This window comes from Podarcis liolepis (assembly GCF_965112155.1).
Source record: "Podarcis liolepis genome assembly, chromosome: 4".
NCBI lineage: Eukaryota > Metazoa > Chordata > Lepidosauria > Squamata > Lacertidae > Podarcis > Podarcis liolepis.
In genome coordinates, this window is record NC_139558.1 from 87,422,599 (window position 1) to 87,435,316 (window position 12,718).

Genomic DNA, 12,718 nt, shown 5'->3' on the forward strand with positions numbered 1-12,718 from the left:
TTGGCACTGAAGTGTAAAAGAGAGGGAGCCTTTTCAGTTATGTGGCAAGTTATTTACTACGGAGAGTTACAGGAGGAACCCGACAAAGGCTGCCAATTTTGCCAGCAGTCCTGAGTTCGGTAAAATATTCAGTTTCAAATTTAGCAGCTCAATTCTGCAGAACTCTGTATTTCTGAACTATATGTATTAAAAATAAAATAAAAATCATGGCGCTTCTCGGCTTCATTTTGTTAAGTCAGGTGGCTCCAGGGTACTTTGCAGATTTTCAGTTCCTTATCCAGAAAGGGACTTTGACAAATAGGGTCCAAACACAGGTAGGAATACTAAACCAGTCCCCCTTTCACTCTGAATTTATCGCCCACAACACAGAATATTATGTTGCTTTAGGTTACCATGGTGACAAATTGGATAGTAAAGATGACAAAACAGAAAATGGAATTTGATATCATTCTAAGTAATGGCTAGCCACCAATCAGCAAACAGGTTCAAAGGCTTAGGTTCTTTGAGAAGTTTTAGAACATTACTTTTTTTCAGAATGCCAATAAGCTGGAACTTTTTAATAAACCAGTTTTCCATAGGCCTGCTTTACTTTTCCCTGCGAAAAGTAATCTGGTATTGAAAGGTAAGGGAAAGGTGGCAATATCCTTTATTCCAAAAAAACAAAATCACTGTCTTCTGAAACTATTACTATTATTACAGGCCAATGTGAAGTTTTGGATATTGTCAATTTGCAGACTGGTGTGTGAGTTATGGGGTGATTTTCCTCCTTCCTCTTTTATATTAAGATGGCACAGCATGCAAAAATAGCTTCCACAATCCAGTCCTCAGAGTAAGAAGCAAGATCTGCTTATTTGTACAACTCTTATTTCGATTTTTTTTACTCATATCCTGCAGTTGTGACATCACAGGTTTTTCAGTGTGCTTTACAAAATGTAAATTTTGAAACGTACAAAAATGAATCTACATCACTTCACTTCACTTTTATGGTACTTTAACTGCTGTACACTTGGGAGCTGGTTCACACAGGCATGATCATCACCAGGTGATTACACCATACGATGACATGCATGTGTGAATAATAATAATAATAATAAATTTTTATTTGTACCCCGCCCTCCCCGGCTTGAGCCGGGCTCAGGGCGGCTAACATAAAACTAACACAGTATACAAAGAACATAAGAACATAAAAACAGGCAATCAATTAATTAAAATACATCTTAAAATTAAAGTAAAGGTAAAGGGACCCCTGACCATTAGGTCCAGTCGTGGCTGACTCTGGGGTTGCGGCGCTCATCTCGCTTTATTGGCCGAGGGAACCGGTGTACAGCTTCCGGGTCATGTGGCCAGCATGACTAAGTCGCTTCTGGCAAACCAGAGCAGCGCACGGAAACGCTGTTTACCTTCCCGCCAGAGTGGTACCTATTTATCTACTTGCACTTTTGACGTGCTTTCGAACTGCTAGGTTGGCAGGAGCAGGGACAGAGCAACAGGAGCTCACTCCGTTGCGGGGATTCGAACCGCCAACCTTCTGATTGGCAAGTCCTAGGCTCAGTGGTTTAACCCACAGCGCCACCCGCTCCCTTATCTTAAAATTAGTTCAGAGCAAATTAAAATCTGGACAGATGGCAGTCCATGCGTAAAATTGAGAGTAAAATTCTCCAGGGCCAACTGTTACCACTGGTCTTATAAAGGACCTGTGAGTGGGCTAGGAGGCCTCTTTAATGCTTGTTCTTATACAGAAAGAAAAGAATCAGACTGAACCCCAACCAAAGGCCTGGTGGAACAGCTCCGTCTTGCAGGCCCTGCGGAAAGATATCAAATCCCGCAGGGCCCTGGTCTCTTGTGAGAGAGTGTTCCACCAGGCCGGGGCCACGGCCAAAAAGGCCCTGGTCGAGGCCAGTCTAATCTCCCTGGGACCTGGGATATTCAGGGTGTTATTATTTGCAGACCTTAAGGTCCTCCGTGGGGCATACCTGGAGAGGCAGTCCCGTAGGTACAAGGGTCCTAGGCCGTATAGGGCTTTAAAGGTTTAAACCAGAACCTTAAAACTGATCCTGTACTCCACTGGGAGCCAGCACAGCTGGTATAGCATAGGGTGAATGTGATCCCGCGACGAGGACCCCGTAAGGAGTCTCGCCGTGGCATTCTGCACCCGCTGGAGTTTCTGGGTCAGTTTCAAGGGCAGCCCCGTGTAGAGCGAGTTACAATAATGAAGCCTGGAGGTGACCGTTGCATGGATCACAGTGGCGAGGTCAGGGCGAGAGAATTAAGGGACCAACTGCTTAGCTCAGCGGAGATGAAAAAATGCTGCCATCATAGATCTCCTACCTTAAAGCACCAAAGGTAGTACTTTCCAGTAATAATGTGCAGAGAAATCAAGCGATGAGTATGCATGCATGTACGAACCAGGTCTTGTTGACAGGCAACTAAATGTGTAAATCAAATCCAGCCAAAAACACTATGCTTGAGACAGAAATTTTACCCATGGTCACAGATTCACACCAGCAAAACCATCACTTGCTGCGGTCTTCTGGAAATGAGAATGCGCATCTCAGCTAGCCACGCAGGTGAACGCATAGATTGACATGTGAAAGTCACCCATTCTAATTCATAAAGCAATTTATTTAGAAATAAACCAACCATCCCTCCCCATTCCTTTCTACCAACAGATTCATTATTCCCTTTTTTGTTTTTGTTTTTTGGTGGGATGCTTTTTCATTTCATGAAAACAATTTATAAAGAAAAATACAAAGATTATTATCAAATGTCTTTTTTTTTTTGTCCAAACTAAAACATTAATTCAGGGGCAAAAAAGAGAAAGAGAAGAGGGGAAAGAAAGAAAGATGGAACGGAAAAAGAATTAAAAGAGATAAAGAGACAGAAAGAGAAAGAAAAGAGAAGAGAAGAGAAGAGAAAAGAGAAAGAAAAGTTAAGAAGCTAAAGAACTTCTGATTCTCCATCTGTCCGCTATATATAAACATTTTTCACTTCATCCACCCAAGTATAACACCTAATTATTCCAAATAGATTTCTTTATGGGCTTTACCCCGTGATATTTTCTTTTGTAAATTAAGTTTTTATTGATTTTCAGTAAACATACATATATTCATAAACACACATATATAGGTTACATATTTAACTTAGGCTCTATCATGCCTCTGAGTTCCCTCCATTTCTTTGGTAAGTATCAAATAAAATTCTAATGTCACGTACTTTATATATCATATTATCAGCTACTACCCCGTGATGTTTTCTGAATTGGAAAGCTCAACAAAAGGAAAACGAGAAGGAAACAAGACTCCTTCCTACAGCACACAAACATTAGGCCTAAGCAGAGCAGTGCCATTTCAGTTTGTGTTTTTTAGAAAGACATGAAAGTATTACAGGAGATGAAAGGGCCTTGAGCTTCTTTTCCACAGACTCATTTTCCACAGACTCACTCCCTGGCAGAAACAGAGGGCAATTACAATTAAAGGGTTAATTTAATGTGCGCTGCTTATTTGTCGAGAACCTCCAGGGCTCCAGCAACAAATACAATTCCAGTCAGCAGCTCTTTGCTCACAACCTTAGACAGCTTAAGCATCATATAGGGCGGTATCAATAATCATAATTTTCAATAATCATAATTTCATCTCATTGAACGAAGCAATTAGGGAAGGTGAAGAGTGGTGCCAGAAAATAAACTACACAGAAGCATCTTCCCTCCCTTTCATCTCTCCTCCCGGCCCCATCACCGTAAAGGAAAGAAAATAATTATTACTTGACCAAGTGCTTGATCAGGATGTCCAGCATCTCTCGGTTTTTCTCTGGCAGTTTGTGAACAAGTGCATGGACTGCTTCCACCCTGTAATTTTGGTCATCAGACTCTATTAAAATAATAATGATTAAAAAACAAAACACACACAATACATTGGTTTGTTTTTTTTAAAAAAAACTTATCAAGGAACAAAACAGGCTGCATTTTAGCTCTAAGGATTGATTTAAACAAGGAATGGGGAACTTGTTGCCATCAAGATGTGACTGGACTACAACTCCCAGCATGTCCCCACCACTGGTCATGCCATATGGGGCTGATGTTGATGGACTACAACTTGCAGAACCAGAGGTCAGGGATGATGGGAGTTGTAGTCCAACAAAAGCGGGAGACCACAGAGCCTAGGGCTTGCCGATCAGAAGGTCGGCAGTTCGAATCCCCGCGACGGGGTGAGCTCCCGTTGCTCGGTCCCTGCTCCTGCCAACCTAGCAGTTCGAAAGCACGCAGTGCAAGTAGATAAACAGGCACCACTCTGGCGGGAAGGTAAATGGTGTTTCCGTGCGCTGCTCTGGTTTGCTAGAAGTGGCCTAGTCATGCTGGCCACATGACCCGGAAGCTGTATGCCGGCTCCCTCGGCCAGTAAAGTGAGATGAGTGCTGCAACCCCAGAGTCGTCCGCAACTGGACCTAATGGTCAGGGGTCCCTTTACCTTTACCTGATCCTCAGGGTCCTTTTCCAAGCCTACAATTCTATGATCTATGATTTTGGCATTCAACGGGCTCAAATGCCCTTATCTAATGGTTTCAACTGTTGTTGTTTTTTTTTTTAAAAAAACTGACTTGTTTTGTTGTATGTTTTAATCACAGATGCTCTTAATGCTTTGATGGAATCGCTTACTTCGTGCATTTTAGTTACGAATGGATTTTATCATTGGTTTTGTACTGTATTTATGCGAGTGCAAAATAAATAAAAATAACCACCTCTGGCCCTCCAGATGTTGCAGAACTACAACTCCTGTCATCCCTGGCCATTGGCCATGCTTGTTGGGGCTGATGGGAGTTGTAGTTCATCAGGAACTGGAAGCTTCAAGGTTCCCCACACCTTGCCCTACCCAGGTCATTGCAGCTGAAAACTAGACCCCCAATTATTATTTTTTTACATGACTGGGTTTACACATATGGATTTTACACAGTTAGCTAGTTTGGCCCTATGCCCAATATTTCCACTGTTAAGCCTTATCTCTCAAACAAAATCCCTGGGCAGCTGGTGAATGCAAGTTTCTCCCAAGGTTTCCCAACGATTTGCGGTCACCAGCTTTTCACTTACTGACGGCAACGACGAAATCCTTGTGCAACTTGTAGGTCATCAGGGGCTCTGCAAGGCACCTGGGTAAAACATTTTTTTTGGGGGGGGAGGGAAGAAAGAAGAAGAGTTTAGTACATTATCCAAATTTCTTGTTGGTTGCAAAATAGTCTCTTGCTATTGCTCCACCCTAAACTTGCTAAGATGTAAACAAAAGATAGCTCCAAGTGAAACTTCAAGCAACAGTACAGTTGGGAGGAGAAATTAACAGTACAGTTGGAAAAGACAAATTGAGTCATCCTGGCATGCCCTGCTGGAGTGAAACAGACAACGCGGGAGGAGAGCACGCTTGCCTACTAAACTGTGGACAATTGCCAGATTCCTTTCTGCTACAGGGCTGATCATTCCAATTGTTAAGATTACCGGGCTGTGTATGTCTGGCTGCTTATTTGAATCCTCAAGTGGAAGAATCACCTGTTGATTCTTGTCTCCAGCCAGCATTTGGAACATGCGAAGCTGCCTTACAAAATCAGGCCACACCTGCTTCTTGGGAGAAAAGCAATGACAAACCTAGACAGCACCTTAAAAAGCAGAGACATCACCTTGCCAACAAAGGTACGTATAGTTAAAGCTATGGTTTTCCCAGTAGTGATGTATGGAAGTGGGAGCTGGACCATAAAGAAGGCTGATCGCTGAAGAATTGATGCTTTTGAATTCTGGTGCTGGAGGAGACTCTTGAGAGTCCCATGGACTGCAAGAAGATCCAACCTATCCATTCTTAAGGAAATCAGCCCTGAGTGCTGACTGGCATTCCAGAGTTAAGGAAGCACGCAGAAAAGGTTCTCTACTTCGTAGAAGCATAACTTACTTCTACTACATGAGGGTATATGGAATAGAGCCTTCCTAGAATGGCAGGCTGGTATTTATTTATTTTTTCATACCCCTACAAATGTAATCACCTATACTACAAAACTCATGAGAACTCTTCCAGGAGTTATAGTTTCGTTTACCCTACTTGAACGTCGTGTTAGGAAAATAATGCTACGCCGTTTTGACAGAATAAATTTGCCAATTAAAGAGAGATTTACTGCCCGGTGCTGTGAACATTAGATAACCGTTTAGAAATTAAACAGGCCTCGATGCAAGCAGAGGGGTTTATGGTGCATAATAACCGGAACAGACAGCTATTAATATAAATGAATATTGGCTGGTTATCTCCGATATTATATGGTGCTGTTCCCCCATTATATTACACCGGGATTGCAGGGTGAAAGAAATATTGTTAAGCTAGCAGGAAACAAGAAATTTTGAAACCGCACAGCTTACTCACCTGAGGTAGTTCTTTAGTCCACTGGTAATAGTTTTGTTGTCCCAAATTTCCAAATCGATGTCCATGTCGGGAGGGGATTTTGGAGCTGTGAAAGAGAAAGGAGGTGAATGTAGAATGTGTCTTAAATATCTGACATGACTGCCCCAATACATCAATGGAAGGAGAAGCATTAAGCGCATGTATCGAGAGTCATCCAGTTTCTATGGTTCCAACCACTGGAAACACACAGCTCATTCTGTGCAAATGTAAGATCCTACCTAGGTTCACTCACCAGCAGCCCCTGTTAAAGAAGTTTGCTGTTCCATTGCTCTGCCAGTGATAATTTTTGAGTTTGGGATATTTATTTAAAACATTTTTATCCTGCTTTCCCTCCCTAAGTGCCGCATCTCTGACCCTGCTACGTATCCAGTGAGTGACTTACGCAATCAATGACATACTTGGAACAACATTCAAGCTGGCGGTTAAGCAGCTAGGTTTGTTATCTGTCCTTAGAGTAGCCATGGATGGCAAGGAAGTCTATTATATAACTCAGCCAGTTTGTGTATGCATTCATTCAACTGAGAGAAAAGGGCTTTAAGCCTCTACTGGCTTTCCCTCCTAATGAGCAAATGAGGTTTCGACAGGGTCCTTTGCTAATGCTTACTCATTCACCCGGTGCTATACCAGCTGCACTGGCTCCTGGTGGAGTACAGGATCAGGTTTAAGGTGCTGGTTTTAACCTTTAAAGCCCTATTTTTATTGTTGTTAGCTGCTCTGAGCCCGGCTTCGGCTGGGGAGGGTGGGATATAAATAAAATTATTATTAATTATTATTAGAGATGCATAAATAGAAGAGTTTTAATGAAACCTCTGCTGTTTATCACACTAGGGCAGAAGAGGGTTAGAGTGCTCTATATGCCTAAATCTCTACTTGCACTGGAGAAAGTGCAGCGTGTAAAGAAATTAGTTTGCATTAAAACTTTTCTCGTGTAACAAACAAGCAAATAAACACAGAGAAATACAGTGTCTCCACTTTCAATTCATAGTCTTTTCCACATTTTGTTTACATTCGCTATGACACTGTTGTCATGTGCGTTATGCAGTTGGGAGAAAAGCAAGAGGAGGGGGGGAATATTGATCTTTCGTTCTATTGCATGGTGCTTGGGCAGGATTCTTGTGTCAGAATCATGTGAGTAAGTCCTTTATTTATGGATTTATTTTTGTGAGAGATTGGAGGATCTAAAGTTTGGTTGGTTGTGTTCGGTTGGTTGCAATGTGGTTTGCTTGTATGTGTGAGGGTTGGGTTTGGGTTTGAAAAAGCTCATCCTAAAACAGAGGGACACAGCAAAGGGGCGGTACCTGCAATATTAAAAATACTACTCCAAGATACTACAAATCCCCTCACTGCGATTAAAGACCAATGGGAGCATGACATAGGATACGAAATAAATTCTACCATATCTTCAAAAATGTGATCTAAACCTCTGTTGAAATCCATCTCAGCCAGAAGAAAAGAACTCACTCTGAAACTTATTTATATATGGTACCTAACACCATGGAAGCTGGTGTTGATACACCCAGGAACCCCATCTAAAAGCAGGAGAGGCTGCGCCAGCTTTCAGACTTTGCTAAATGCAAAACATATGCAGCCACCAAACCCATTTAAAATGAACTGTTGACTAGGCCGCTATTTAAAATGGAATGGCTGACATGCTCCCTGTTCCATTTGCTCCTGCTTGTATACCCAATTTTCACACACAGCACTATACACAATAATAGAAGACTTCAAAGAAGCAAGATGGCACATAGCCACACTTACAAAATACGGTATTCATCAGCTTCTGAACTTTGGAATTCACGCCACCTATTCGGTACAACCCCAAAATTGTGATACCTTCAAAGGCCAAAATAGAAAATGTAAGTTTTTGCCGTGTTAAGACATTTGCATTTAGGCAGCTAATTTGATTTACTTATAATATCGGCACTGTTCCTCTCTCACTGCAGCAACTTACGGAAGCAAATTATTTTTTAACCCCCCCCAAAGCAGTAATCTTAATTACCTAGGAGTAATTTCCATTGAACACAGTGGAACTTATTCACAAAATAAACAGGAATAGGATTGTAGCCACACAGATCTACACCTTGGGAGCAAGTTCTGTTGAACTGAGTTGAAGATACTTCCAAGTAAACAGGCACAGAACCAGGTTGTATAAAGCCGTCTTTTCAGGCTTGCAAATGAAAGTATTGCAGTTGAAGTTGAAATCCTCATCATTATGTCCACATTTACAATTTCATGGTTTCTGGTGCCATTGGAAGTCTCAGAATGGTCTGGTTTCCTGTACTGAGTTTGTTTTGTGCAAGATCCCTCTCCTGATTAGTTAGATAGTTCACAAACCAGCATTTTCAGTCAAACAACTCCGGATTCCTACTGTTTTCAGTATTGAAGAACCAGCTTTTTAGAAAGGAAAAGGTTTCGGAAATACTGGGAACTGTTAATTCGTCATATGCTATTTTAGCTTTCAGCACTTTAGTTTTGGTTGGACTCAGAAATTAGCCCTACTGAACACAATGACATTTTATTCACAAAGTTAAATTGAGTATGATTAAGCACCTAAAACTGCATTGAAACTGTGGCTTACATTCAGCTGTTTCACAAGTCACATTCAAGCCCAGTTTACTTTAAACCACGGCTTGACATAAACAAGCAATACTATTCCCTGCGAGTTCTTTGCTGTGGCAAGGAGGAAACTACCCGGAGGCTGGCTTTGTGTTACATGTGAATCAGTGTTTGTGGTTTGTTTCCTCAACATTCTCTGATTTGGCTTAGAAGCAAAGGTTTTTCTTGGCTTCCTGATCATAGGGGAAAGCAAATCGCAGAAGCTGGCTCACATGTAATGCGAATGGTTTGTTTTCTTCTTCCCATGGCAAATGGTTAGCATGGGGGGGGGGGGGAGCAAATTGGGAACATTTGAACAGCATGCACCAGTACCGTATTTTTCGCTCCATAGGGCACACCGGACCATAGGGTGCACCTGGTTTTTAGGCGGGGAAATCAAGAAAAAAAATCTTATTTCCCCCCCCCCCCAAAGCAGCGTACAGGCTAAACAGGCCATAGCCCCGTGCAGCCTCTCCCTGCCGGAGGGGTTGCGCGCGGCTATGGAACAAGCCAAGGCAGCCATCGGGATCCATCCCGCTGGCTGTTTCGGCTTCCTCTTTAGCTCCACACAACCTCTCCCTGCTGGGAGAGGCTGCGTGGGGCTAAAGAAGCCATAGCCCCGTGCAGCCTCTCCCTGCCGGAAGGGGCTGCACGGGGCTATCCCTGAAGCTAGGAGAGTGAGAGGGGTCGGTGCGCACCGACGCCTCTCACTGTCCAGGCTTCAGCGAAAGCAACACAAAGCCTTTGGCGCACGGAGGGAGTGCTCCCTCTGCGCTTCGGAGGCTTAGTGTTGCTATCGCTGAAGCCAAGGAGCCTGCATTCGCTCCATAGGACGCACACACATTTCCCCTCAATTTTTGGAGGGGGGAAAATGTGTCCTATAGAGCGAAAAATACGGTACTTGGTTTATTTTTATTAAACCATAGTTTAAAATAAGCTGGGGGCCCTTTAGTGAAGAGTGAGTAAGTAGTTCAACAAACAAATAACATTACTAATGCTGTTGTTTGAAAAAAACGGACTGCCACATGTAACATCATATGGTGGGGTGTATGTGTGTGCTCACGCAGCCTATTGTGCACAGCCTGTTCCATGTTGAAATCAAGCCACACTTTACAAACACATGCATTTCAAGCTACATATTGCCTAGGTGAGACTGGCTGCAGCTCTGCGTCCAACGGTCCTTAAGGCACCAAAAAAATCATTTCTGCTAAGGCAGAACCGGATGCCTTGCACATCACTTGATACATACCTCTCGTCTCTACTGCATGAATGCATTTCCTTACAAAGTTAAAGCCAGCTTCATTGAGGAACGCTGTCAAAATGGGAGGAACAAATTAAGCCAGATTTTCAACAGCTGTCACAGTCCAGCAAGCAAACCAGAAACTCGTGGCTTGTGACTTCATGGCCACGCAAATAAAATACTTATCTCAATATTCAATTGATTCATTCCATTTATTTATTTTTTGAGGCCTAGCCCTCTTAGAACAGTGTTAGAAGTTACGGGACAGAAATTATTGCAATCTCTGGAACTGACCCTGATGCACATTTTTTTCAAAACAACAGTGGTTTGTTATTAGAAACCTCTAATTCTTGCAGCTTTTCTGGCTAGTTGCTGCTCAATATTGGAAGGAAAGGGGAAGGAGAAATGTGATTTGTTAATAGCCCTCAGCAAGTGTTGAAGAGATGGGGCCAGGCTCATGGCGAGGGGAAGAAGCCCCATCCTGATACCTGGGTGGCTTTTCTAACTTCTAACTTCACTTATTTCAAGAGACCCTATTCACGATCCAAAGGCACACTGAAATCCAAAGGAGTTTAAGGACAGATTTCAAGCGCAAAATCAGTAAGATGTAAATGCTTAAATGTGTGTCTGAAATCCCCTGGACTTTGGTGCACCTATGTTTCTTAGGATCATGCCCACTGCCTTTACCTTTTAATGCACATCTTCGAAACATTCAATGTGTTAAAAAAAAAGCAGTGGCATGAAGAACAAAAAGGGCACAGTGTGATAAAAGTATTGTCACCTGGAATCTAAGACAGAGAAGTACTTAGCACCAACAATTCAAGAGAAAGTGATGGAGGCTGAGAATTACATCATGATGAGCTCCTTGGGAAAGTGGAAATGTCAGGCTAAACTGACATCCTAGGGCATTTGTGGGGCGGAAACAAAACAGGTTATTGCCGACATCTACTAAAAACACTTGAAGGCAGGAAAGGCATGATTTGTTAGGATCTCTAATTAGTGCAGTCAAAATAAGCTGTTCTTCGAAGCTATTCCTAAAAGTATATCCATGGCTGATTTTGCTAACTGGCTAAATTAAGAAGAACAAAAAGTATAAAAGCAATGTTCCTGACAAGATTGCCGTAACTGGTCAGGAGCAAGTAAACTTCTTACAATTTTAACACTCATATATTGTTTTGTACAGAAAAAAAGATAGGTAGTGTGATGAATGGGAAGTTCTTATCGCTCCCTCTTCCTTGCCAGTGGAGAGGTCTGGGAAGAATGGTCAGTAAATGTCCAGCAGCAGTGACCTGCAAGCAGAGCTTTTGCTGGATGGCTAAGCTATATCGCCCCTAGCAGACAAAGAAGGGAGACGAACTTGGAATCCAGCAGTCACCATGCTACATACCAAAAGCACGCAGCAACATGACTCCCCAACAAATCCTTCTATTTTCACAGGGCAGATTTGCCACCCCTCATCCCCAAACCACTGAAACAAATTGTAGACGAAATAGTGAACGAACCAAGCTTACATATTGCAATAAAATCTGTGGTTTGTACTGTATAGGTTATTTTGAGAGAAGCCACAACTTTCAGATAGACACGGCTGTCGTTTATTGAGTTTTGTGATTTAAAACAAACTGTATGCGCATAGTGCTAAAGATACAGCACAAATACATGGGAGCATCTACTAGCTGTAAGTAATTTGGGTAGGCTTTCTGAAGGCATGGTCATGACAAATGGGAGTGTAATGGTACAGCAGAACAGGGGAAAGTTGTTAAGAAGCAGTATGCAGAAGGACTCGTAGGCATAGTTAACAATCTCATATAATTGAATATTAACTTACTTTCTTCTTTCTTGCTAATAATAGCTGGCAAGGTGTAAATCTAAAAAAAAAGAAACCAAGCATCACAGTCATATTTACTTGTTTAGTTTCCTAGTAGCTCAGGATGGGGAAATTCCATTTTATCCTTACCACAACTCTATGTGGAAAAGGGAGAGCAAGCAAGATGGTTTGCACACCATGATAAACCATAGTTTGTATTTCACCAAGACTGAATTGTGAATGTGTTTCCCTCCCACCATGTGGCAGCCACATGGCTTAGACAAGCCTCAGCAAGATTTGCTGTAGTGCCTGAACACTGGACCACGGCTTGTTTGTTCCGAACAAGTCATGAACAGCAAGCCAGAAATAAACCCAAGAAAAAAATGGACTTATTCCTTGCTTAACGCTGCCGGCTGACTTGAAACGAACAAACCACAGTCCATTTTGGGACAAAGCAACAAGCCACGCATCAAAGCGGTTTGCAGGAATGAAACATAAAACCACACAATAAAAAACCACAAAAAGGTTCAAAACAATTAACCATTGCAGAAGGATGTACTCTGAATTGCCTGCTGTGGCCTGGAAGGAAGCAAAAGTTTTCAACAGGCGTTCAGAAGACACCTGCTGAATCTCCACTGGCAGAGTGCTATTCCA

General features: G+C 42.4%; 1 protein-coding gene across 2 annotated transcripts in view; it reads right to left on the reverse strand.

Annotated features, from left to right (window-relative positions):
- ARHGAP42 (Rho GTPase activating protein 42) overlaps positions 1 to 12,718 on the reverse strand; it is a 160,743-nt gene that overhangs the window by 18,764 nt on the left and 129,261 nt on the right. For both annotated transcript variants that reach the window (XR_014525172.1, XM_083499416.1), the window contains exons 12-17: positions 12,086 to 12,125; positions 10,270 to 10,332; positions 8,184 to 8,258; positions 6,387 to 6,471; positions 5,081 to 5,139; positions 3,761 to 3,866 (exon numbers count right to left, since the gene is read on the reverse strand). Coding sequence is in view for 1 of the 2 variants with exons in the window: in XM_083499416.1 (XP_083355542.1) it covers positions 3,761 to 3,866; positions 5,081 to 5,139; positions 6,387 to 6,471; positions 8,184 to 8,258; positions 10,270 to 10,332; positions 12,086 to 12,125 (428 nt within the window). In the remaining variant the exon portion in view is untranslated. The remainder of the gene's footprint in view (positions 1 to 3,760; positions 3,867 to 5,080; positions 5,140 to 6,386; positions 6,472 to 8,183; positions 8,259 to 10,269; positions 10,333 to 12,085; positions 12,126 to 12,718) is intronic.